The sequence below is a fragment of the Marmota monax genome, unplaced genomic scaffold (assembly GCF_021218885.2).
Source record: "Marmota monax isolate L192 unplaced genomic scaffold, Marmota_monax_Labrador192_F-V1.1 WCK01_AAM20220418_F8-fsc00134, whole genome shotgun sequence".
Classification (NCBI taxonomy): domain Eukaryota; kingdom Metazoa; phylum Chordata; class Mammalia; order Rodentia; family Sciuridae; genus Marmota; species Marmota monax.
In genome coordinates, this window is record NW_026692281.1 from 3310402 (window position 1) to 3336756 (window position 26355).

General features: G+C 46.2%; 2 protein-coding genes across 11 annotated transcripts in view; one reads left to right on the forward strand and one right to left on the reverse strand.

The window, feature by feature from the left end:
• The window catches only part of LOC124090041 (potassium voltage-gated channel subfamily C member 1-like), a 38310-nt gene extending 33188 nt beyond the window's left edge, over positions 1 to 5122 (reverse strand). The window contains exons 1-2 of one of the 3 annotated variants that reach the window (XM_058578174.1): positions 4934 to 5121; positions 2497 to 2593 (exon numbers count right to left, since the gene is read on the reverse strand). The gene's annotated coding sequence lies outside the window, so the exon portion shown is untranslated. Of the gene's footprint in view, positions 1 to 2496; positions 2594 to 4933 lie in introns of all 3 variants that reach the window. The other 2 variants (XM_046440397.2, XM_046440396.2) reach the window with 2 other exon arrangements.
• Positions 5123 to 5212: 90 nt separating this feature from the next.
• Las1l (LAS1 like ribosome biogenesis factor) lies at positions 5213 to 24903 on the forward strand. Of its 8 annotated transcripts, none has more exons than XM_046440393.2 (15): positions 5225 to 5580; positions 6310 to 6435; positions 7411 to 7480; positions 8272 to 8353; positions 9203 to 9388; positions 9619 to 9665; positions 10516 to 10625; positions 12857 to 12942; positions 13264 to 13314; positions 13636 to 13842; positions 14187 to 14334; positions 19384 to 19952; positions 22572 to 22722; positions 23155 to 23357; positions 24582 to 24903. In XM_046440393.2, exons 1-14 carry the CDS (start codon positions 5375 to 5377, stop codon positions 23342 to 23344), a joined length of 2229 nt encoding a protein of 742 aa, XP_046296349.1. In that variant the 5' UTR covers positions 5225 to 5374; the 3' UTR covers positions 23345 to 23357; positions 24582 to 24903. The 8 variants fall into 8 exon arrangements, with proteins under 8 accessions (XP_058434146.1, XP_046296351.1, XP_046296349.1 ...); XM_046440388.2 differs by having other exon boundaries at positions 5226 to 5580; positions 9203 to 9484; XM_046440391.2 differs by having other exon boundaries at positions 5226 to 5580; positions 9203 to 9484; positions 23221 to 23357.
• The last annotated feature ends 1452 nt before the right edge of the window (positions 24904 to 26355 follow it).

The following is a 26355-nucleotide window of genomic DNA, read 5'->3' on the forward strand; positions in this document are numbered from 1 at the left end:
CTGGATGACCTGCAAGTTCATTTTCTTTCTCTTTTCACTGATGTCAGTATTCCTGGAGGGCAAGGCTGTTGTTCCTAGGGCCCTTTGTATGCAGACCTTGGCCCTGGGTGTGCACACTCCCTAGCATTGTTCCTGATTTGAGAGATCACTGATACATTTCTTGTTACTTAGAGAAAGTAGGTGTTCTCTCGCCCAATTTCCCAGTGTAGAGGTGGAGCTTCTGTTCTCCTGGAGTGCTCATAGTAGTATAGTCTGCCTAACCAGGCAGGTCCCTTTTGCTTGTACTCTGACTATATAGTTCATATAGGTTATCTATGACCAGACTACGCCATGGAACAAGGAGAGTTTGGGAGACTATGTGTACTCTGCCACTCCTCTGCTTACTTGTAAGTTTCCCCACAACCCACAACAAACCCCATGTTATATCTGTATTCTATGCTGACTTCCAAAATATTACTAGGCTGTTGATAAGACAAAGCTGTTTATTGCTTACAGGGAAAAGGAAAATACCATCTTGCAAAGCTTGGGCTCAGAGGGTGGAAGGCCAGGCCAGAATTTGAGAAGTGTAATGCTCAAGGTGGGTCTTTCAATGCAGGGACTTGATTAGATTTAGGTAAGGATTATGATAGAACCGTTTAGGTTTGGTATAAACAGCAAGGAAAGAATTTTGAGGTGAGGAAAGAGGATTACGGAATTTGAAAGTCTCTGTTGATGCTTTCCATTGAAGAGTTGATGTGATAATCTTTTAATGAAAAATATGTCCATTTGCCTGAATAGGGGAGTTCTGGAAAAGTAATGTCATGCTAATGATAATGAATTGCAAAGTCATGTTATATAGAGAGTAAGGAGTAGTTTCATTACTGTATTAGGTGGGTGTCTAGGATGAATATGGGGATGTTTTGAATTTCAGGTGCTAGTTGTATATGTCCATGACCTAATTACATGGCAATGATGAGTAGCATTTTTTTAAAAAAATGAAACTAAGTAAACCAGAATTAAATTGCATTTTTCTCTTGTGGTGCTGATGATCCAACACTGGGCCTCGTGTATACTAGGCAAGTGCTCTACCAACTGAGCTAAATTCCCAGGCCCAGAGCTGAATTGCATTTTTTAAAAAAAATTTTCCAGTACTTGGGATTGAACCCAGGAGTTTTCTACCACTGAGCTACATCTCAATCCCTTTTTACTTTTTTATTTTGAGATAGTGTCTTGCTAAGTTGCCTAAGCTGGTTTTGAACTTGTGATCCTCCAGCCTTAGCCTCCCAAGTAGCTGGGAATAGCTGGGGTTAAAAGTGTGCTTCACATTGTCTAGTTCATTTATTTTAATTATTTATTTTTAGCAGTACTGGGGATTGAATCCAGGGCCTTGTGCATGCTAGGAAAATGGTCTACCACTGATTTACAACCTCATCCCTTTTTATTTTGAAACCGGGTCTCACTAAATTGCTGAGGCTGGCCTTGAATTTGTGATCCTCCTGACTTAGGCTCCAAAGTAGCTGGGAGTACAGGCAAGTGTCACCATAGCCAGCTTAAATTGCACTTAGTAAATGTAAGTATTTTTTTAGCTTTTGTTTTAGTTACACATATGTATGTGTGAAAAGAGTCATGAAGTAAAATGTCTTTCTTACAATGAGTCTGGATCCAAAATATTTGAAAAGTACTTGCCTTAGAAAGACACTGATAGAGGGGCTGGGGCTGTAGCTCAGTGGCAGAGTGCTTGCCTAGCGTATGTGAGGCTCTGGGTTTGATCCATAGCACCACATAAAAATAAAAACAAATAAAATAAAGCCATTCTTTTGTCTTTTCAACTACAAAAACATTTAAAAAAATTTAAAAATGATAGTGATAGACTCCTAAAATAGATGATCCTTCCTGTCTCAACTAGCTTGTACTTCATGGAAGAACACATAATTTGAAGAATGGAATGGAGGCCCTGTTTAGGTAGATTAAGGGATTGAGTGGAAATTTTGAATCCATAGTGCTGTTTTGCTTTTAGAGCACAGAGGAGAACTAAATCATATTGTTACTGCAGTATGAAAGAGACTAAACAAGAGAAAATTATTTTATGAAAAAGAGGCTTGAGTTCTTAATACTTATCAAAAAGAAAGGTTGAAAAATGCTGCAACACTATCTTACTGAGAGTTGATGTGGTTTATTTGGGAATCATTTAGTAAATAAGGATTAAACAGAAGTGGGACCTGAGACTGTGTTAAACACTGGGGGCCCCTGCCATTGAAGCTGTCTGTTCGGATGCAGATCTGTAATATAGGTAAATTTAGTCCCTTGTCTAAAGGTTGTAGCAGAGCATGGGCTTCAGAGGAAATCAACAGGTTTTTTTTCCTTTTCCCTTTTTATTTTATTATTATTTTTTTGCATTACTGGGGATTGAACCTAGGACCTCACATATACTAGCATGCTAGGCAAGCACTCTACCACTGAACTACCCCTCTAGCCCTTTTAAAATTTTATTTTGAAGCCAGGTGTGGTAGCACATACCTGTAATCCCAGCCACTTGGGAGGCTGAGGCAAGAGGATAATAAGTTTGAGGCCAACTTTAGGAACTTAGTGAGGTCCTCAGTAACTTGGTGAGATCCTGTCTCAAAATAAAAATAAGATCATTGAATTGTCAAGATAATTGTATTGTCATGTGCAACTAATAAAAAAATAAAAATAAATAAAAACAAGAAGGGTCAGGGATGTAGCTCAATGGTAAAATGACCCTAGGTTCAATTCCCAGTATAAAAAAATATTTTAAGACAGGGTTTCACTAAGTTTCCTAGATTGGTGTTGAAGTCGTGATCTTCCTGCCTCAGCTTCCCAAGTAGCTGGGACTGCAGGTATGCACCACTGTACCCATCTTCTTTCTTTGATTTTTTTCCCCAGCTCCCTTCTTTCTTAATGGTTCCATCTTAAACCATGTAGCTTAGGTTCAGCTTTCTTATCTGTAAATTAATGAAGACAAAACCAACTTAATTGAAAAGACAAAATACACAGGGCAATTAAGGAAACTCAGAGCTTTATAGAGGCAGGTAAACAAAAGAGTTATCCGTGAGTATTAAGGGAGTCCCAAGGAAGAATGGAGAGAGTTTTATCTTAGCAAATTTGCCAGAGCAGGGCAATGTAGTCCTTTGCAATTCAATTTTGGAACACAAAAGAGTGGGAGGATTTATCAACTCTTACTGCTGGTTCAGATGAAATTCAAGGTTGTCAAATACTTTCTGTAAGTCCTGGCCCAATGTAGGCATTCAACAAGTGTTTCTTTCTCTCCTTCTGAAAGTAGAATGAAATATAAAATGTTGTAGGGTTCAGAGAAGGGCATGAACTATTTATGAACTAACTGCAAAGGACCACACTACTATGGCAAATTCCCTAAGGCCCTCTCTATCCTTCCTCATGACTTACACAAACTCACAGATGATTATCTCAGGGAAACTGGATTTGATAAAAGCTTCCAAAATTTTGTGGGGTGCTGGAGAGTGAACCAAGCAGGGCCCTGCACTGCTAGTAAGTACTCTATTAATGAGCCACATCCCCAGCCCTTTCTGTTATTTTTATTTTGAGACAGGGTCCTGCTAAATTGCCTAGGTTGGTTGCAAATTTGCAGTCCTCCTGCTTCAGCTTCCCAAGTAGCTAGGACTACAAGTGTGTGCCACCACACCTGGCTAGAATCCTGAATCTATTTTTTTTTTTTGTACTAGGGATTGAACTCTGGGGCACTTGACCACTGAGCCACATCCCCAGCCCTATTTTGTATTTTATTTAGAGACAGGGTCTCACTGAGTTGCCTTAGTACCTCACAGTTGCTGAAGCTGGCTTTGAACTCAGGATTCTCCTGTCTCAGCTTCCCAAACTGCTGGGATTACAGGCATGTACCACCCCACAGACTAGAATCCTGAATCTTAAAGGTGAATAGTGGTTTGCCAGAAAGAGGGAAGGAAGGAGTGTGTTCTAGGGAGGGATAAGGAGATGGGCAAAGACATACAGACTTAAAAGATACATAAGCAAATTACATTCTAGGGTAAGTTGACCGGAGAAAGCAGCACATACAGACAATGAATTGTGATTTATTGCTATAAAGTGTTAAGAGACTCCTGGCAATATTAAAATTCGCCAACTGTTCTTTCTCAAGTGTTAAATTGGAAAATAACTTCTGAGAAAAGGATTGAGACAATCTTAAATATATTTTAGACAACCTGTAAAATCAGAAGGGCTTCATGATATGCTTTCCTTCTACAATCCTCAAATCCCAAGGAATAATGCTGAGAAACTAAGTATATATACTTTTGTGGATGTTGAAACTAACAGCAGTGGAATGCTGGCAGAGAAAAATCCAACATTTTTAAGCTATGGGAGAGAACGAGGCACCAGCCTAAAACCCTCATAGTAGAGATGGAAAAACAAACAAACAAACAACAACAAAAAAAAAAACACACTAAAACACAAAGAGGGACAGAGACCACATAGCGGCAAGATTCAGATAAGACTAGAACCCAGGCCTTGTCCTTGGAAGATAACTCTCATTCTAGTCATTCGGGCCTCATATCACTGTGCAATAGGCTGGTACCAATTTAAAATGGCCCCTGGGTATTTGCCAAGAAGGCAAATCCCCCCCCCCCCCCCCCCCCCCCCCCCCACGCCGCCTTCACGCCCCAGAACTGGGGATTGAACCCAAGGACTATCCACCACTGAGCTACATCTCCAGCCCTTTTTTCTTTGAGTCAGGGTCTCCCTAAATTGTCAGCGCTGGCCTTGAACTTTTGCTCCTCGTGTCTCAGCTTCCTGAGTCTCTAGGATTACAGGCGGGCATGGCAAGAAAGCAGATTTTTTTTTTAAACCCAACGGTAACGATATGGGTATTTTCTCTGTATTCCTTCTTCGTGTGTCCAAAGTGTTTTACTGAATTATGTCCTGATTTACGGAAATCATAACATACCTGAAAGCCCATTTCCAGGAAGTATACGAGCAGACCACAATCCTTCCACCGGCCGCCAAGGGGCGCAACATAATTTTTGTTTCTGTAGTCCAGACACACCCTTTCCGGTCAGGGACAGAAACTCGAGAGCAACCTGGAAATTGACGGAACCTAGAGGCTAAACACTTGCAGCTCGTTAAGGCTGTTTTGTGAAAAGAACACTTCCGGCCGGCAAGGAAGTAATCACACATGCTGTAAAGCCAGCCTCCAAATCCCACGTTTCGATTTGCTAAGCTAACGCTGGGAGGCGGGCTCGTGTCGGGGTCATTCTCTCACATTGGTTGCTGGGACGGCGGCGTTTTGGAGTGAGGGTAGCACATTGAGCTGAAGCTGTGCGGATCGCGGTGGCACTGGGCCAGGCATCTATCCCAGTTCTGGTGGGAATTTGGGACAGGGTCAGCAATGGATCTCCAGGGGATGGATCTCGTGTGGAATGCATGGTACGGAAAGTGTGTCGAAGAGAAAGGGTCGTCGCCACTCTTGGCTCCAAGCATCGTGGTCGCCTGGCTCAGCAGGGCAGAGTGGGAGCAGGTGACGGTTTACCTGTTCTGTGATGACCATAAGTTGCAGCGGTATGCGCTGAACCGCATCACAGTGTGGAGGAGCAGGTAAGGCGGCGGGCTCAGGCCTCTTGCCTGCGTGCTGGTGGTGCTTCACCTCTTCTTGGTCAAATTCCTAAAAGGCCCTGTTCTCAAGTCCTCCCCTAAATCGCTTAATGATGCCACTTTCCCAAGTGCCTGGAGGAAAGTCGCAGGCAAGCTCTTGCACTAATTCCGTTGGTGGATGAAAAGTAAGAGGGTGTGTCTCAACAAACCTCTTGTCATATTTGTGAGATTTGACTTTTACCTCCATTAAGTAACCCTTTCTTGGGGAGGGAGCCGGTGAGAGCAATGGGCCTGAGCGAGGACTTAAGGAGCAAGTCAACATCCTAGTGTGGATTTCTGGTGCTGATTAGGGCAAGTGGGAGAGGGTCTTACCTGAAAAACCATGGTCAAGTGGGGTGTCTCTGTCCAGTTTATAAGATTGGGGCTAGACTAACAAGGGATACAGGGCTTCTCTAGCTGAATGATTGAGGGTTGCAAGGTTAAAGAAGGGTGTGTCACACAACTATTGATAGGTAGTTTCTCAGATGTCTTGTATACATCCTAGCCAGCTTCCTAATGCCCTGTGTTGGATCCCACAGACATTACCCTGTCATTCCCATCTTTTTGTTTTGTGTCTTCATGCACTCTTGGGCCAGTATATAATGGGAATATCCTGCAACAACCAAGGTTCTGAAGTAGAGGGTGGACCAGTGTAAAGGATCTTTATGATGGTGCTGGACTGTGGCCCTTTAGGTTAGGCAACGAATTGCCTCTGGCAGTGGCTTCTACTGCTGACCTGATACGCTGTAAGCTCCTGGATGTAACTGGTGGCTTGGGCACTGATGAACTTAGACTACTCTATGGCATGGCATTGGTCAGGTAAGACCTGCATGGGGTAGAAATTGGAGGGGGGGCGGTTTGGGATCTGAAGGTGGGGCAAGCATGTGATAAACAAGGCTTGCTTTAGGTACAACCTGAAGCAAAAAGCCCTGGGAGTCCCTGAGTGTGGCTCAGCCTGATTGCTTGACTTGACAACTTTTGGAAACCCGCCCCCATCAATATATTCTTTTTATTTCTTTTTTATTTGAAAGCCTTTTCTTTTTTATTTTCCTTTCCCTTTTGTAATATATGCTTGGCTGGGTGTGTGTGGGGGGGATGGAGATTTACACCAGGTGATCGTTGTAGATCTATTCCACCTTTGACAGTCTGATTTTCAATTCCTCACCCAGAGGAACTTTTTTGAATGGCTTTATTGCTCTTGGGTGTGATTTAATGTGGATTTCCTAACTTTACCCCCATCTGTACCTGGCACCACCCTTTTCCCTTTTCTCTCCCCCATGAATACTGAAAGGTTGCTGAGTTGTGGAAGTGAAGACTTGGGCTGGGAGTTCCTGACTTAACAAAATGACTCAGTGGTTTTAGCTGTCTCATTCACTTCAGGAAAAAGGTTGCCACTGAGTTTTCTCATGTGTCAAAGCTTTTTCTCATACTGTTCCCTCCTGTTGCCTTGAGGTCCTCCCTTCATCCTTTTACCTTCTCTGCCATTAGCTGTTCTCCCCATATTCAATTTCCTTTGTTTTAACATCTATGATATGTTTTAGAATATTATGTCATGATTATTTATCCTATCTTAACTTGGCAAGGCCAGAACAGTGTCTTATTCATTTGTATGGATTCAGTATAGGGCAGACTCTGTAAATGTTGGAGGGCATGGAACTATCCATGTTCTGGCTGGCAACAACCTTAAGAACAGGACAGTTAGTGGAAAGTTGTGGAAATGCAAGCTGTCAGTAATTCAACAAGATGCTTTGGATGAAACTTTTCCTTGGGCACTTATTTCCCCCCTAAACCCAGGTTTGTGAACCTTATCTCAGAGAGGAAGCCAAAGTTTGTCAAGCTCTCCCTCAAGTCTCTGGCTCAGGAGGTACGTATAATAAAATGGCCTTGCTCAATTCTCTTTCTTCAGTAGGGCTCCCTAAATGGGGAATGGGGTAAGGTGTATATAAAATCAGACTAGCTCATCCCTTCACTAGTAACCAAGCCTGTCAAGAACTCCAGAGCTTCAGCTTCCAGCTCAAAAGAAGCAGAATTGCTCCCTTGCTCCTCACAGTATGTATAGTGGACTTGACCAGTCTAGCTTGCTGGGGATGGCCCAGTGAAGCTGAGTAGCCTGAATGTACCAATGTACCACTGGGTGGGGACAGGAAAGAGGTGGCAGTCACAACACTTACTCTCAGGGAGCTGACAGTCTGAGAGAAGAGAGAGCTCAGCCAAGCAGCATGAAAATGCCAGATATTCCTGCCCTGAGTGAGTATTTAAAGTGTGCAGAGACCCAGAGGGCAGGCATGTTCAATCATCAAGAGACACTCCCTGGAGGAGGTGTGGGATAAAGGAAGGAGTAAAAGGGACCTGGAAAGGGGAAAGGGAGGCTGGAGAAGGTAATTGTTAATGCTAATTCACAGAACTCTCTGTTGAAGGAGAGTGGTTATTGGTTAGGGTAGGTGGGTGTCTTTTTTTTTTCTTATTTTTAAGACAGCCTCCACAGAGTAGTAAAAAATAATCAAGAGACCTGGTTTTTAATCTTGGCTCTGTGAGACTGGAATCTTCTCTTAAGACCTCAGTGTCTCTATCTATACAATGGGATGGATGTTCAGGCTAGTTTATCCCTGGGTCTCTTCCAACTATACTATTTTAAATTTCTATGCTCCCTATCAGGTGAACATTCCAGATTGGGTTGTTGAACTTCGCCATGAGTTAACCCACAAGAAAATGCCCCATATAAATGATTGCCGCAGAGGTGAGTACCCAGAGGATTATCTAATATCAGCCCTCTGGGCCTGGCTGGGTGACATTTGGGATATACGGATAGGGAGGAGGTTCTTACTTGGCATTGGGGCTGCAATTACGGTGAATCAAGTGAGGTACTCACCTTGGGCACAAAATTTAAGGGATTGTCAAAAGCTCAGAGATCAAAATAAATAGCATTTTAATGTGGAAAAATGTATCAGGAACAAAATATGAAAAATAAAAGCAGGATTATTATCACTGAGTTCTTTTGCTTCAGGCTCCAATGTGACTTGGCAGGGTACTGTTTTGATGCCTTGATTACAGTTTTTTGGCCTCCCCTTAAATTTTGTTCCTGAGGTGGTACTTCAATAGCCTCACCATAAAGGGGAGGGAGATACAAGTTAAGAGGCATTAGCCATCACAGTATCATGAACTCAGGAATTCTTTGGACATCCATCTCATCCCATTTAAGGCCCCTTGTTTTAGCCTTTTCTCTTCTAATGAGATCTAGAAAAGGGAAGAGACTTAGCAAAAGGTTATGTAACTAGCTAGTGGGGTAGTATCCTAGTCCTCTCACTTACCACTCCTTGCTGTTTTTGGCTTCTCATTTTCAGACCCAGTGTTAGGACTAGGAAAGGAACTGTTGGTGAATAGGAGAAAGCAAAGAACAGGGAGATAACCCATAAGGAAGTAGACTGTATCTGGATATGTGAGATTTGAGTCTTGGAGCCAAGCCTCTTTCTAGGGCTTTTCCATAATGCTTATAAAATGAGGCTAGAAGCCCACAGGACTGGAGACCTACTAGTTCCTTGTCTGCAGCTTGTCCTATGGCCCTGCCTTCCTTCTTCCCCTCCTCTAGGTTGCTACTTTGTTCTGGATTGGCTCCAGAAGACCTTCTGGTGCCATCAATTAGAGAACAGCCTGAGAGAAACCTGGGAGTTGGAGGAAGACAAGATGGAGACAGAGGAAGAGGACCAAGAAGAAGAGAAGAACACTGCTGATGACATCAAAGAACAGAAACCAGAGCCTCAGGATGATGGGAAAGGTGCAGAGTTGGATGTCAGGGCTGATGGAGATAGTAAAGTCAGTGAAGAGGTGGATGCTCATTTGGCAAAGGCCCTGAGACATAAGGAGTTGTATGGTAGGTGTCCATGGGGGCAAAAAGGGGCCCATGAGCCTGGAAAGTTCAGGCTTAGGTTAGCACTGGTTATTTCCCTGGCTCAGCACTTCCTCAGGGGCTGTAGTATCCTATATCTCTCCCTATTCTGTTTTCAGAAAGAGCCCGAGACTTGCTGGTATCATATGAAGAGGAGCAGTTTAAGGTAAGAAAAGTTCCTTTGACTTGGCATGCTCTCATCTGCCCCAGCCATTTCTTCCCTCTTGCCAGCTACCTGAGAAGTCTTGAGAAGGAATGTGAAAGAAAAGTGGCAAAACATGAGGGAACTTCTCAGAAAGAGAGGGGGGAAGCTAGGAAGGAGACAAGAGCAGCAGAGTCCAATTGGATGATCCTCCACATCGATGGAAGGGAGCAGATGATGAAGTTTGTGGATAATCTGCCCTATGGGTGGTAGGGAACAACTGGGAATGGGTAGTTGAACAGTCCTGTAATTTTGTAGTCTACCAGCAGGTGGGGCCCGAGAGCTTCCCTAGATGGGTAAGCCTGAGGGGTGCTGTTTTAGTTGGAAGGGAAGTAGCTCAGAAACGATTTAGTTCAACCCTGCCTTTTCAAAGAAGAAATTGAAGCTGTGAATTAATAAAGGACAGACCCAAGCCAATGATATAGCATAATAAGAATCTGGGTCTCCTGATTCCCTTTCTTCTGTAACACCTTGTCTGCCCTCATTCCTTACTCTTTTGCCCAAAGGTTTCTGCCCATCTCCAACCAAATGCTTCCATTGGATATCAAAGTATTGGGGTATTTGATTATTGGGAGCCATGAAGAATTAGGAGGAGGGAGAGGAGAGGAGGAGAAAGCCTGGCATTTAAGGGTCATGTGATTTTTATTGGTAGAGCCAATAGGGGAGTTGTGGGCCCACCCCTGCATGCCCTGCCTTGTCTCCATAGGGCAGTCCTAAAGTCTTATGTGAAAGGATCCTGGAGAGGTTGGGGGTAGGTTGCCTGGCTGGGTCCTTGACAGAACCAGCTTTCTGATGGAACCTTTTTTGCTAACAGGTGCTGGAGAAATTTAGGCATTTACCTCAGGCTATTAAGGCGTGGAATAAACTATCCCCATGTGTAGAAGGCATCCTGGCAGAGCTCAAGGGCATTTCATGGGAAAACAGGTATGTAGCTAGGTAACTAGGGGCTGGCTACTCACTAGGATAGAGGGTAGCAGCCTCACTGAAATCAGTTCCCATATCCTACCTTGCCAACCTGCTGTAGGAAAAATCCCAGAGATAATCCTGATCCTTCACATGGTGACCCGTGTTTTGCATGATCCTCTGCCTCTGGCCCTGCCAGCTTCTAGCTTGGGGTTGCCTACAGTGAGTCACTAGAATGACCAGAGGAATGAATATGCACTGTCATCCATCCCCTAACCAGCTTTGTTTCTTTTTGTCAGGTGCGATGTGGTGTTCTTGGCAAGTAGGAAAAGCCTGTGATCCTTAGTACTTCACTGCCAGCCCTTGTCTATTTTTTCAAATTGCTATCAACCTTGGTGGTTGTAGTTTGGGGGACAGAGGAAGGGCCTTGTCAGAGCCTGGCCCCTAGGCTCCTTTTTCTCTATGGCCATGAGCCTTATTCCCCCCCAAGAAATAATGTTCAATTTAATGAGAGCAAACAAAGAGAATCTACCCATCCTTTTCTCATCCCTTGTTCTTGGAGCATTCTACCTAAATTCAAATGAAAAGGGGAGCTTTTACTAATAACCTGAGGAGGCAATGATAGACTAAGGAGAGTAGGAAGGAATCTGGGATGGAGCAAAATGTGGGTAGATGGCATAGGTACCAGACTGGACCTGGAGGGGAGCCTGCAATGTAGGTTGGGATTGCCCCTGCAGTCTGCTCTTTACCCCCAGGATAAGACTACTTCCAAAGGTATTTTTATCAGTGTCTGCCCAGCCTAGGATTCTTGGCTGTATTCTTCAGCAAAGAGATGGCTAGCAGTTGTCCAGCAGCTGGGGAAAGTATCCTTGTGCCCCTACATAGTATGACTGCTAGTGCTGAGCAGTTAGGTTGGCTGCTATAAGTGTTCTTGGATACTGACCTAAGAAGATGAGAGGTAAAAAGACAGCAATTCCTCCTTAGGCCTACTCTGCTGGAGGGAGGGAGCTTCAGGTTTTGGAATACCCTGGGACCTATTTTCCACCCTCTAGGCCTGGTCAGCTGGAAGGGGCTCTTGGAAAGCCACTAGTTCTGGAGCAATTAGCTTGCTGTTGCTGGTTTAGGTTTGAGCTAGATGGGTTTAGAGATTACCTGTATAGTCTACTTTATCCCATCTTACTTTTTCTGGGTTTTTAGAGTTCCTAATAAAAGAGCCTATGCCCAGCTACTCAAAAAGGCTGAGGCAGGAAGATCGAAAGTTTAAGGGCAACCTGGGAAACTTAACAAGATCCTGTCTCAAAAATAAAATAAAGAGGTCTGGGAGCATATACAGCTCAGTGGTAGAGCACTTGCCCAGCACGTGTGAGGTTCTGTGTTCAATCCCAGTACAAAAAAAGAATAATAAGAAGAAGAGGGCCTATGAATTGTATTTCATATTTTAGCCAGCAGTTGAATCCCCACAGTTTTTACTTCTAAGATGTAAAAAAAAGCAGCCAGTTAGATGGGGGTACGTGTGTAGGGGAATAGAGAATGATCAAGAATGGCCAAGGGAAACCAAAAGACTACAGGAACTGAAGTTTATCATGATACCAGGCATTTAACTTTTCTCTGTGGGCCTGAGACTTGTCTCCATCTGTTTGTTCAGCCACTACTGCTCTCATTACAGGTCATAGATCAACATGTGCTTGGTAAATGTATGTTCAAAACCCACTGATCCCAGCTCTGGCCCCAGGAGGCTCAAGTCTAAGATCCCCTTGTCACCTGCCCCATCTCCCCCAATGCTGCCTTGGCCACTTGAAGAACCAGAGAACATTAGTTCTGGGTCTTATATCAGCTTCAGTTTGCTAGACTTGTGTCCTTTTCTTTTTTTAAAGCTCTGTAGTACTGAGGATTGAACCAGAGCCTAGCACATGCTAGTCAGGGCCTCTACCATTTAGTTATACGCCTCCAGCCCTTTTTAAACTGTGAGACACGGTCTCATCAAGTTGCCTAGCATGCCTTAAACTTGTGATCCACCTTCCTCAGTCTCCCGAGTAGCTGGGATTATAGGCATGTGTCACTAATGCCCAGCTTATCATCATCATCATCATAATCATCATCATCATCATTTTTTGAGTCCAGATTTTCCTATTTTACCTACTCTAGTCCCAAACTCCTAGGCTCAAATGATCCTCCCAACTCAGCCTCTTGAGTAGCTGGGACTGCGGGCATGCACCACTGTACCTGCCTAAACTAGTGTCTTCTTATTCCAGGAATGCTGTGCTGGATGCTTTCTTGGATGACGGCTTCCTCATTCCCACATTTGAGCAGTTGGCAGCTTTGCAGATAGAATATGAAGGTAAGGTTCTAGGAGCTCAGTGCAGCCCTAGGGTTCTGTTTCCTGGCAGGAATACCAGAGTGGGCTGGGTGCCAAGGTGGGGGTGGAAGCCTCTCAGCCCTCCTGGCTGAGCAGAACAGGGAGCTCTGCTGATGTGAACATATGGGATTGTCCTTAGGTGGCCTGGAATTTGGTAGGGTGGGTGTGGTGGATAGGGTTGGGGGAGTCTTAACACCATTATTGTGCCATGTTAATTGTGATTTAGCCACTAGCTAGACAGCTAGAGCAGTGGCACTGGGATGGCCTTGCGAGGTCATCTAGTCCAACATCCTCATGTTACAGATGGTCAGACTGAGGTCCAGAGAGGGGAAGGTACTGACCCAGAGTCACACAGTGAGTTATTGACAAAGATGAAGCTAGAACCAGAGCTCTTTTTCTTTTTATACTTTGTTTTTGAGTCAGTTGTTTGTTGCCAGATACTAACTGGTTTCTCTTTTCCTGATGTTCTGCTCTTCTCTTTCCTTCTGTTCTGTGGTGGCAACTCTTGTTGGTGGGGCTTGCGCGCGCGTCCGCTTTCTTTCCCCCCCTCTCTGTGTCTGTCTGTCTCTCTCTCTCTCTCTGTCTCCCTCTCTTGCTCTTGTGCTCTCTCTCTTGCTGTCTCACTCTTGCTGCCATTGCCCTCCCCTCTGTCAACGGGTGTCCCTCACAAACCAGAAAACGTGGACTTGAATGACGTCTTGGTGCCAAAGCCGTTCTCTCAGTTCTGGCAGCCCCTGCTCAGGGGCCTGCACTCCCAGACCTTCACACAGGCCCTGCTGGAGAGGATGTTCTCTGAGCTGCCAACCTTGGGGGACAGTGGGATCCGGCCCACCTACATCCTTAGATGGACCATTGAACTGATCGTGGCCAACACCAAAACTGGTGAGGGAGACTAGCCCTAGATCCAGGGCGTAAGGCAGCCCAGGCAGTGCCACTATACTCAGCTCTCTGCTGAAAATCATCAGACAGATACCTCCCTTGTTAAAGGTTTAGGTTCATCTAAGAGGGCCCTGTGGGCGCCAGTGGACAAATTTTCCTCTTTCCTTTTTCTTCTCAGAGCCAACTAAACTGGGCTGGGGCAAAGTGCCCTGAATGCTATGAGCAGTTGGGAGGTATAGGGTAGGGAATCTGGGGGGATGGAAGGGGCACAGCCAAACTTTTCAAAGTGAAATGCTGGGGGTGGGGGTCACTGGTTCCTTCTTCTCAGGCTCCCTCTTCTCTCCTAGGAAAGAATGCTCGCCGATTTTCTACAAGACAGTGGGAAGCAAGAAGGAGCTGGAGGCTGTTCAACTGCTCTGCCTCCCTTGACTGGCCCCAGGTGGTTGAGTCCTGCTTGGGCTCACCTTGCTGGGCCAGTCCCCAACTCCTTCAGCTGTAAGTTTCTTGAATTCCATCTGGTAAGAGGGTGAGGTCCTGCAAGCTTTAGGGCCACATGGCCCTAGAGTGGCCTAATTGGAAGACACTTTTGAGGACATCTAACCCAGTCCCCCTTCCATAGTCATGTGGGGGAACTGAGTCTTGGGAGTGAATAGAGTATTCTTCCTTTTAGATCATACAATTTATGACCTGGCTGAACTGAGTCCAGTGTGAGAATGCTTAGCACAGTGGCCTGCACAGAGTAAGTGCACAATAAATGGTAGCTGCTGTTTACTATCAAACCCAGGTCCTCTGACTCCAAGCCCAATGATGTATCCTCTATTAGTTTTCCCAAGGTACCTCTGGTAGTTACTCAGCAACTTTAGTGGTTCCCTATTGCCTTCCTGGTGAAATGAAGGCTTCTTGGCTCAACATTCAGAGATCTTTCTGATTCTGGCCCTGCCTGTCATGGTAACCATACCTCCTGTGAGTCCCCTTTACTCAATCCACCCTGGGTTCTAATGGTCAAACTGAATATTGTACTGGTTCCTGTAAATACCTGTGGTTGTCTCTCTTTCCTTCTCTGTCATGTCATGACCCGAAACCACTTCCCTCATTCTCATGGATGCCTTCAGCACCTGTTTTTCTTCTTGCTTTCTGGAGCAATATCTGTTTCATTTGGGTGACCCATCTGACACTGCAGCTCCTCAACTCCAGTGACTTTCATTCTCCACTATGCTCAGCAACCCATCTCCATCACTCAGAGCTATTTCACCTCTGAAAGTTGACATTTCAGCATCCTGCTCGGTGACCACCACCTCTTGTTCTTCTAGTTTTCACCCTTACATCCCATGACACCTGCTCTTTGCCTGCATCCAGACCTCCATGCTTCCATTTTCTCCCTCCCTTGACCTTGCTTCTGCCCAGTCCTGTCTGTGGTTGATTGCTTCAGCCACTCATCATCAGCACCCTCAACTCTGCTCATCCTTTGGCTATATCTGACTTGCAAACCCCCATGCTGGGATTGATCCTCCCCACTCTGCTTCCCCTGCTCCTCAGCCCGGGTAGCTGAGCTCTGCTGGAGAAAGCAACATAGCCCTGCGGATTGCTGCCACTGCAGAGGTATGATTTTTAATCTCGGGCCAGGCCTCAGTTCTGCTTGTCTGAACTTTGACTTGTTTTCTGACAACTTTTTCTCCCATTCCCTGACTATTCTGAACCTTTACCACTTACCTTGAGCCCCTCCCTCTCTCCCATTTCACCCTAGCTTCTTCGAGCACATGGAGGCATCCAAAAGGGCCTCCTCGACCTGAGGTCCAGCCCTCGTGAACTGATCTGCAGCTGCAGTCAACCTCGCCAGTCTCAGGATGAGGTGGCCTTGCCTCTCCTCAAAGCCTGCTCCTCCACCTGTGCTCTGGAGCCACCTCTGCCAGCATTGCTGGGGCTTCAGCCCAGCCTCTCACTTGCTCTGCTGGTTCTTGCTCCTCAATTTATGAATGTGTCTGTTTTTCTCCTCTTAAAACAAAACAACAGTAATAGCAACACAAGAAAAATCTGCTTTGACCCCACATCCCTCTGTTGGGTTATCACCAGCTTATCACTCCTTCCCCTCTGATCTCAAAAGAATAGTCCTCAGCTAATAATCTCAATTTCCTCACTGCCCTCTTACTCCTCAACCAACTGTAATTTGGTGCTCACCTCTAGAGCTGCTTTGACCTAATACCAAATCCAATGGGCCCTTGTTAGTTTCTGTGTTTACTGCATTGAAAATGTTTACTATTCCCTCCTAGAAATGCCTGTGCTTATTACTACTGCCTATAAATTGCTAAGGCCTAAATCTCTTTATCTAGCCCAGGCATCCCCCTCCCCCATGGTTCAGCCTCCTATACGAAATAAACTGCATGCTGAACATTTCCCCTTGGATGGCCCACAGACATTTTAGTGTAACCAAAAGAATTGGTCATCTTATTCTCCACCCCAACTCAAAAGTGATCTTCCTCCCCTGGCAGCACCATCTACCCTGTCCTGTTGACTCCTGAATATTTCCCAAATCTGAGATTTTGTGTTGCCGTGTCTACTTCCCCCAGTGTCTCCTTCCCTCTATTACACTTCTTTGAAAGCAAGGGCTCTGTATTAGCTATCATGCCCAAGCACACCACACAAATCCAGGCACCAAATAGGCCTCATTAAACTGAAAACTGCTCTGCTGTTTCCTTGCCAGCAGTGCTATCGTTGGTGGGAGCTGACCTATGCCTGAGGAATGAATGAAGTGGGAGACTGGATGCCAAGGCCCTTTTAGTCCCTGATTCCCTGGTTGAGTTCAAGTCTTTCTTGAATCCTTATGGCATCTGGGCACAATAGTTTTTATATGGTTAAAAAATGTGACCTTGTAGACACATTCAGCCAAGGCAAGGCCTCCAGGTGATGGGACTGAACCAGACATTGCCAGATGTGTGCATTATAGACTAGAAGTGACATGGCTGGGTGGGAAACTGGGAGGATAATCGGAAGGGTCTAGAGGCATCAGGAAGAGCATCATGAAGGAAGCATTTGAGCAATTCAAGCAGAGAAAAGAATAAAGGAAGTTTCGAAGTGCAGAAGGAACACGGCATGTGTATCTGGGGTGGGGGAGGGAGTGAAAAGAGTAGCATGGAGAGGTTTGGATAGGTGGCCTTCAAGGTACTTTCCAATCCTAAGTGCTTGCAGAGTGGAAGCTGCTGGTCTTGGAGAAGTCTGGACCACAGAGATCTTCTCCCAACCCAAGCATACCAGAGGGATGCAACACATGCCAGCAGTAACAGCGGCTTACTTGGGTACGATTTCTTGTGCACAGATCCTGCCTTTTCCAGATAACCAGTTGAATTTATTCCTAATCACCCCATTACACAGAGTGGGGATAAAGGGGATGTGCTCAGGTATGATGCTGCAAGTCAGAGCTGGGGCCAGAATCCAGGTAGCCTGTCTGTAGTCCCATGTTCTTCATAATGCTCTAATAGAATGTACTGTTACAAAAAGCATCTGTTATTAGATGAATACAGAACTTGGCTTTTGTTTTCCCCAGAGAAAAAAAATAAAAGATACCACTGGCAATTAAGTGTCAGGCATGGTGCTGTGTTTTTTTGTAGAGATTATTTCATTTAGTTTGACACAGCAATCTTGGGAGTTGGAGGTATGGTACCCTTCTTTGGCAGATAAAATATTGAGGCTCCGAGGAGTGAAGTGACTTATCCAAAAGTCACATGGTTTGTACAGTGGACAGTGGGACAGGGATCTGGGCCCAGGTCCTGTCAGTTTGAAGTCTACCTTCTTTCCATCAGCTGGAACCTGTGACTGTCTCAGTCCTGAGCTGTGACCAGGCATACACAAGGGAGGAAATGTCTTTTGAGATTGTATCACCCTGCACCTGAGTGGTCCAGCTGGATAGCTGGAGATGGTGGGTGGGTAATAACAAACAGTGGTGATAAGGCTTCTTGCCAATATCGAGTGCCTGAGAATATTTATTATTAATCACACTAATGGACCACAGTGAGAGGGCAGAGAGTTACTCTAGCTTTTCCTCTACTAAAGCTGGAAGCTTTTCAAGAGCTTCCCACAGCCAGCCAATATCAATTCAGTTTGAACCAAGGTCCTCATGGAGTACAAAACTGGCCCGCAGAGATACTCTCTCAGTCAAGTCCCTAGCCCCCAGCCCAGTGGCCGGGCATATGTGACCAATCCTTGGGTGCTGAGAGAACAGTCAGTCCACTGGACACGTGGTCCCTCCATGAACCATGCAGTTCACACTCCATACACCTGGAAGGACACTCCCCATCCCTCCACCCTGCCCACCTGTCCAGTAGGGCCTGGGTGCCTGGTAGGTGCTAGCTTCTATGCAAGGCTCCATGAGGAAGGCTTGCCCTCTTCCTCCCCAGCGACTGTATCTGTTGGTGGTTTTGTTGTTAGCACCGTCTGTTGTGTGCACAATGTCATCATCTTTAATTCCCCTCTGCCTGACCCTTGCCATCGGTCACCAAGCCCTGCTCTCTGTCTGTCTGTCCTTCCCAGCTTCTCCCTCTCATCTCCCCTGCCAACGCCCTAGGCCAGCCCTCACAGATTCTGGCCTGAGCTGTCCAAACAGCCTCCTCCCTGGTTGCCCTGCCTCAATGCTGCCCTACCCCAGCCCCCACCGTGGGGACCATGGTGATCTTCAGACAGGCAGCCTTCACCTGTGCTCAGTTGGCAGGCGACCTAGTCCCCAACACACACACTTCCCTTCCCAGCTCTCTCTTCCTGGTGTAGATCCTCAACACAGGCTTTGCCCTCTAGCCAGGATACTCTCACCACATGCAGCAATGCAGTGTGCTCGCTCTTGTCTGGTCCTCCTGGGTCTCACTTCCAGCACAAAGCCTGCCCTCAGTTGCTCCTCCCTCCTTGTGCTCTCTGCCTGCCCCCATTCCTATAGTTCCCCTAGAAGGTCTATGATGCTCATCAGGCCTCCCTTTCACCTCCTGCTTTGTCTTGTCAACTGCTGCTTTTTTTTTTCTTTTTTTCCATTCCAGGCTAGGCTGTAGCTGTTCCATAAAGGGATCACATATTGTGTTCCACTCAGAAGGAGCCCAGCACACATTAGGCATATCCTTGGAGTTCAGGACAGATTGTTCAGCCAGGCCAGAGGAGAGAGGGATCTGCCATTCTCATTTCCAGCCTGACAGGCCTGTTGGCTAGTTTGTGTTTCTATGTAGTGTTTCAGTACAGACTAATAGCTATCATTTATTGCATGCCCACTATGTGCCAGGCACTGTGCCAGGCATTCTATGTGAGCTCTCTTATTTACTCATCTCAAGGAACCTAGAAGTTAGGTATCATTATTGTCCTCATTTTACTGAGAATGGAAGTGAGGTACAGAGATGAACCAAAGAACTTATTCAGGTTCCATGGTCCTGTTGTTTCTGTGTTTTGTGTGCTCTACTCACTGCCTTTCAGAGGCTGGTGTAGAAGCTCAGGGACCAAGTTCAAACCTTAGAGTGTTGGGGTAGGAAGTGACTTGAGATTTTGAATCTTTCCTACCCCATCCCTCCATTTCCTCAGTGTCTTCAAAGCCATGGGACAGGTCCTGCCAGATGGGGAGCAGGAGAAGCTGCTGCGCATCTGTTCCATTTATACTCAGAATGGAGAAAACAGCCAGGTGAAAGAGGGATCAGAGGCTCCCCCCTGCGTGAAGTCTCCATACACACTGGATAGCCTATACTGGGGTCTTAAACCAGCTGGTTCTAACTGTTGTTCTGAAGGAAAGGCCCAGCAGCAGGGGGAACAGGGCAGCCATAATGATATCAATCAAGAAGAGAAGGAAGAGAAAAAAGTGTTGCAAGACCAGATGGAAGAAGACGATGAAGAAGATGATGACGATAACCTGGAAGATGAAGAGGGAATTGAAGATGACGATGAAGATGGTGATGAAGATGATGATGATGACCACGATGATGATGATGACGATGACGATGATGATGATGATGAAGACGAGGAAGAAGATGAAGATGAAGACAGAATGGAGGTGGGACCTTTCTCTACTGTGCAGGAATCCCCTACAGTGGAGAATGCCAGGCTCCTGGTCCAGAAACGAGGAGCTTTGCAGGGTTCTGCATGGCAAGTTAGTTCAGGTAAGGAACCTGATATGCATTCTCCCCTCACTGATTGTTTCTCTTTGAACTAGGGAAGAGATGGAAAGTGGCAGGAGGTAGCCAGTATGAGTCAAGCTTGGGAGAAAGTCAGGTACATGGATGACAAGTGACTTTCTTCCCTCTGAGGATGGAGCATGTAAGCACCAAGGACCACTGTTGGGTGCTTGCTGTTTCATTTGTAGAGAACATTTAGAGGGGACCGCGTGGGTGTGACCACCAGGCAGCAGCACTCAGGAGAAAGTGAGAAGTGGAGGAAGTATACGTATGATTCTGCTTCAATATGCAGTAAGAAAGGAGTGCTTTCTGTATATTCATGGAGTCTGGCTGGTTGTGAGACACAACAAAATCTGGTGAGGCCACCTGAAGGAACCCAGGGCATTAAGTTAGAGACACAGGAAGTATGATCATAAGAAGAGAATAGAGTGATATGGATTTTAGATGTTCACACAAGGTCATGAGTCTAGAGCCTAGGGGAATGGAGGTACAGGGAAGGTTGGTGATATACACACAAGAGAAAAGGGCATGTCCTGTGTACTATGGCCTGGGGGAGGGATAACAGCTGGACCTGGGAGTGGTATAAGGTGGCCAGGATGGGGAGTGAGATGGAACCAGAGACAAGGCAGTGAATGAGCTTATGGGGAGAGCTGTATCTTTCGCCTTTCTGTGGATGTTTATGGAAGGGCTAGGGTATAAAGGCCCTGGGTAGGAGTGTTAGGGATGGGTGAACACATTTTATTTCTGTGTGTGTGTGTGTGTGTGTGTGTTGGGGGTGTGTATGTACCTACTAGGTAAATTGTGGCACAGAGATATCTCTTAGGACAAGAAAGGGTATATGGGGGATGTCTTTGTAAATAGCAAAAGGAAGGATGTTTGTACAAGCAGAATTGTGTGTATATGTTGAAGGGACCAAAAAAGTAGGGGAAGAACTCATTGTGAAATGGGCCGTAGTGTAGCTGTAGCTGTGTGTGCATATACTCATAGTCATATGTCTTTTGTTTTTGAAGAGGAGGCAGGGTCACTGAGACCCATGAGGGCCAAGAGTTATCTGTATGAGGGAAAGAAATGGTAGCAGTGAGAGATGAGAGCCTATGAAATGGTGTGAGACTGCCCTCTAGATATGGCCTGTGTGTCCATGTTGAAGGACTGGAGTTGGACAAGGTGTCAGATAGGCAAGTGATGTAGACAGTGTTGGGGATGTTAGCGATGGGGTGGATGGTAAGGTCACATAGCCCATGGGTGGAGTAGTACCTGTGCCTGAAGGTAACTGTATTGTAGCACAGGGACAAATGCTTGTAAGAGAGGAAGACCTTTTTTTTTTTTTCAATGCTGGGTGTTGAACCCAGGGCCTGGCACATGCTAGAAATGTGCTCTACCACTAATGTACAACCTCAGCCCATCATCTTGTTTTGAACTGACACATAATTGTACATATGTATGGGATGCACTGTAATAATTTGATACATGTTTAAAATATGCAGACAGTACTTTTGGATGGGCTTCTATATGTGTTACATAAACAGCTGGTTCAGGTTTGATACTTTATAGAATGTTGAAGGGGGCCTTATGAAAAGGAGAATTCTTTGAGTGTCAGGAAGATGCAGGAAGTCAGAAGTCAGAAACAGAATATGTGTGGAAGAGTTAACTAGCAAAGGATTCTCTTGAAAATAGTGGATGTACTTGTGTAAAGATGGGGAGGAATGATTTAAAATAATACTATGGGGGATGTTGAAGCAATAAGACAGGGATAGGAAGGGCCTGGCATGGTCCATCCTAAAGTGGAGTGTGTGTGTGTGCGCATGCGCGCATGTGTGCATGCACGTGAGCATATGCATGTTGGGGGTAGGCTGTTGGTTTAAACTACAAAAAGCTAGTGTGTTAAATCTTTCCTTCTTTCCCTCGGCCATTATTCCTTTTGTGTCTATGCATGTGTGCAAAGTTGGGAACTTGAAGTTGTCTGGTTTGTATGCCTGTGAATGTTAGGTGTGGAAGGCAGGGAGTGAAATGGAGGACATTTATTGAATGGAGGGCTTGGTATGTTTGCTTTTGTATGCTTGGGAGGCAGTAGGGGATGGGACATGTGAGATTGCCCTTTCCTGGAAAAAAAAGTATTCTTTGTATGAGCCTCTGGGGCAAGAAGACCTTGAATGGGGCAGGTAGGACATGGTACCTCTGAGGGCCCACCCTGAGGTAGAGAAGGAAGAAGGGCCATGAAGAATGTGTGGTGAGCATGTGCTGTGGTGCACACCTGTAATCCTAGCAACTCCAGAGGGTAAGGCAGTAGGATTGCAAGTTTCAGGCCATCCTTGGCAAGTTCAAGGACAGCCCGGGCAACTAAATAAGGCCCTGTCTCAAAAAATAAAAAAGGCTGGGATATAGCTTAGTGATAGCACCCTTAGGTTCATTCCTCCACCCACCAGAAACAAAATGTCACCACTTATGCTTATGAGGATATATGTAGAGGAGTGAGGGTGGGGGTATGCAGAAAGCTCATATTGAGATGGCTGAGTGGGCTGGTTGGATGGACAGGGTGGGTAGTCCTGTACACCAGTTAGAGAAACAGCTCATAAGCCTATTCTTATGCCTCTCTTTGCTTCACAGAGGATGTGCGATGGGACACGTTCCCCTTAGGCCGAATGCCAGGTCAGACTGAGGACCCAGCAGAACTTATGCTGGACAATTATGACACCATGTATCTTTTGGACCAGCCTGTGCTAGACCAGCGGCTGGAACCCCCAACAGGCAAAGCTGGGTGAGTGCCCATGGCAGCAAGATTTCTCACCCCCTTTGTCTGCTGCCTGCAAGAGGGGAGGAGACAAAGTGGGGTGGGTAGGTAGGTGGCTGGGCCCTTGCTAGGACTCCCTGCCCCTAGAATAGAGTGCCATTGAAGTAAGCACATAGCACTGGCTTGGCACCCTTTGCAGATTGGGTCCAGTTTTTTTGTGTGTGTTTGTGTATGTGCACGTGCACACACACGTATGCACGTGCTCACATTTGCATGTGTGTTTTGGGAGGAGAGGGGTCCATAGCTTTCAGTGAATTCTCTGAAGGGTCCACCTTTCCTAAAAGGTCAAGAACAGATGCTCTTCATTCTGTTCCTGAGGAGAAAACTGAGGCCCAGAAAGGGGAATGGATTTGTCCAAAGGTGCATAGAATAATCAGTAGGCCTCCCCGTACTGTCCAGGCATTTTGGTAGCAAGGCCTGCGCAGGGCTCCATGTTCTCCCTCGGAACTCGCCTTTGGATCACAGGCGGGAGAGCCCTGGGCTCATCAGGGAGCCAGGAAGCAAGCAGCCCTTGCTGAAGGGCTATGCTGGTAACACAAAGGAGCCCGTCCAGAGGGCCTATACTTTCCGGAATGCTGGGCCACTGTGACCGGGAGAATCCTGTGAGTACCAGAGAGAGACCCCTTTGGGCCCCTGAAATTAATAGTCCATCCCTGTGCTGTTTGCCGACTCCCTGGGAGATGAGCCCCTCTTCATTTGGGCATTCTGGGAGAGGGCTGTGGATCCCAGGGGTCCCAGAAGCAGGCCAGGCTCAAGACAATGCCATGGACTCTGTATCTGAGGCAAGGGGGCAGTAGGCCTCTTGGAGAAGAGAGGACATAGCTGGGGAAGCCAGATGAGAGTGGGATTCACCTGTCTGAAAGACCCCTTTTCTCTTTAGTCCCAGCTAGCCTGGCCCTGGGTAAAGCTGGCTTAGTGAGTACCAGGGTATCAGGGGTATCAAGGTATAGGCAGGTGGAGTAACCTGTTAAATCAAGAAGGAAGCAGATTTCGCCCAGCTCCTACACTTCCTGGGCTGGAGCTGGGCATTCCCACCACAGCTCCACCCTTGACTTGGCTATGTGGCCTTGGGTAAGTCATTTCTCATCTCTGGACCTCAGTTTCCTTGTCTGTAAAATTGTGGGTGATGGGAGGGATGGGACTAGATCATCTCAAAGGGTTTTTTCAGCTGCAGTAGTATAACCATGGATCTGCCTGAGGGGAAGGATGATGGCTTTGTTCTCAGCTGTCACCTCATCCAGCTGGAAGGACCTTTGACCTGCAAGAAGCAGGGGAAGCAAGGGTGTTTTGACCTGGGCCAGGGAGAGGGAGGGCAGTTATCTCCCTCAGGCAGCCTTGCAATTATGGGATGGGTGCTGGGCCTGTCCCTAAAGCCCAAGCCTGGCCTTGGGCCCTTTAACCAGCTATTATATGTGGGAGGGATCCAGCACAGAGTCTTCTGGGTCCCCAAGCTTCAGGAATTTGGAAAGGAGGCCCTGTTAAGGCAGCCACTTCATTATTTTCCTGGGGGTGAAGTTGTGTGGGACCCCTTCCCTTAACCCAGACAGCTCTCTATGGGCTTTAGTCTGGTTTATGTACTGGGTTTTGTATAGTGTTTTCTTTGAAAAGTTTACTCTTCCTTCCCTCCCTCCCTCAACTGTGGGGAGGGCAAAATCACCCGTGGAGCCCAACTGAAATCACTTTTTAGATTTGCTCCAGTCTTTTGTATAAAAAGCCAGGCAGGAGGGTGGGCCCTTCTCATAGATGTGCACATATCAGGCACTCTTAGCTCCTCTAGGAGCCTAAAGTGCCTTCTTTCCTCACTGACCCCCCCACTCTTTCCACAGCACCCTGGGCCTAAGCTGTGGTGTTGGCAGTGGCAACTGCAGCAATAGCAGCACCAATTTTGAGGGTCTTCTCTGGAGCCAGGGGCAGCTGCATGGGCTCAAAACTGGCCTGCAGCTCTTCTGATGCCAGCCTTGATGCAAGTGTTCATCCATCCCTGCCAGGACAACAGCCCACCCCAGAGTCCACCTGATGTTCCATGATACAATTGGGAGACATCCTGAATCAGTCATGGCAACTCATCTTTCCACCAGAATGGAATTTTGAACGTTTTTCCCCTTTTTATTTTGCTTTGTTTTGAAAAACAATAAACAGGCAACTGTAGTTTTGGTGTTTGTGAGATGAGGGAGGATATGCTGGAACAGAATAGAATAGTTCTTCCTTTACTGTGGGGACTCCAGAGAAGGTGGACTAATAACTAGGGTTTGAGCAGGAGCTGGATTCTCTTGAGTCCACTGGCTCTGATTGCTTCCACAGCCAGACTCCACCCATACCTTCTGCCTGGTTCCTTTGACCATTTCTGCACCACTCAGCTTTAGTGTGGAGTCAGCTGACTTTGAAGCTTTAGGCCTCAGAGGAGAGGCATTGCTGGCCACAGAGTCTACCCAGCAAATGAAATGTGTTTGTTGAGGCTGGGTTTGCTCAAAGCCTTACTGACAGTGGGAAGGAGATCCAGGTTTTCCTGTTTATCTCCTCGTCTTGCCCTCACTGGGCACCAAGCAGTAGTTGAAAGCCAGAGATTATCCTTTTACCTAGGAAAGATAGAGTGGACTTCCCTGTGGTGGGCACTGGAACTAGAGTAATGCCTTAGGGATTGATCCAGAGCCCCTTCTTTGTGGTCACCCTAGGGTCCTCATCTCACACTGTCTCCTCAGTGCCTACCCTGTGTTAGCCCTGAGCTGCCAAGAGATAGGTGACAAATAAACTATGTTCTCAACCCTTGGAACCTTAGTTTGGTGAGGAAGGAAAGTTACCAAGTGATAATCTGACACCTTAAGTGATATCTGCAAGTCCCTGTGGCAAGAAATGATGAAGGAGAAGACTTGACATTCTGAAAATTCCAAGGAAGGATTTGATGGAAATGCAGTTACCAGAGTGAAATCAAGGTTCCATAGCACTCCAGGTGTTCAGGATTCAACCCAAGGTCTCATGTGTGTGTGCTAGGGGATCACTCTATAACACTAAGCCCCAGCTCTTCAATAAAGGTTTTAACCTGAATTAGGATCCCCAGAGAGTCCATAATACCCGAAAGGATAAACTAAGTAATCTTGGTGTGTATGTGTACATTGTCATTTTTCTAGTGAGCTAGTCCACAGATGGTCAAAGGGTCCATGAATCTACCAACCCAACAGAGTTAAGCTTTCCTTTCCTGTATGGACCCAAGAACTAGATATGGGCAGTGCACTCTTGTATACTGGTTAATGCAAAGTTTCTCTTTCCTCGCTATAGCAAGGGCTAAGTTTTCTAGTATACTGGAATGTCATAGGTAGAAGAGCCCTCAAATACCATCTAAGAAAGGGATTTGAAAATGTATTCTGTTAGGTATCCCAGCGTCTGGGGAAATGGGTGCTGTGAGTTCTAAGTTTCCCCACCACTGCTTCACCAGAGTCCTGACTTTATTTACTATGGTATGTATTTGAATTCTACATATTATTATTTTTGAAAGATGGCTTTGTTGTTAAAACAAGGTTTGGAAATCATGGTTCTAGTCTAGCCTCCTCATTTTAAGTGCATTGAGATAGAAGGGGAAATTATTTGCCCATGGCCATAAAGCAG

Coding starts and splice junctions, on each gene's coding strand:
- Las1l (XM_046440388.2), top strand. CDS start 5,375: ATGGATCTCCAGGGGATGGATCTCGTGTGGAATGCATGGTACGGAAAG. Junction 14,335..19,383: donor AGTCCCCAACTCCTTCAGCT/GTAAGTTTCTTG, acceptor CCATTTCCTCAG/TGTCTTCAAAGCCATGGGAC. Junction 22,723..23,154: donor CCCCCAACAGGCAAAGCTGG/GTGAGTGCCCAT, acceptor CGTACTGTCCAG/GCATTTTGGTAGCAAGGCCT.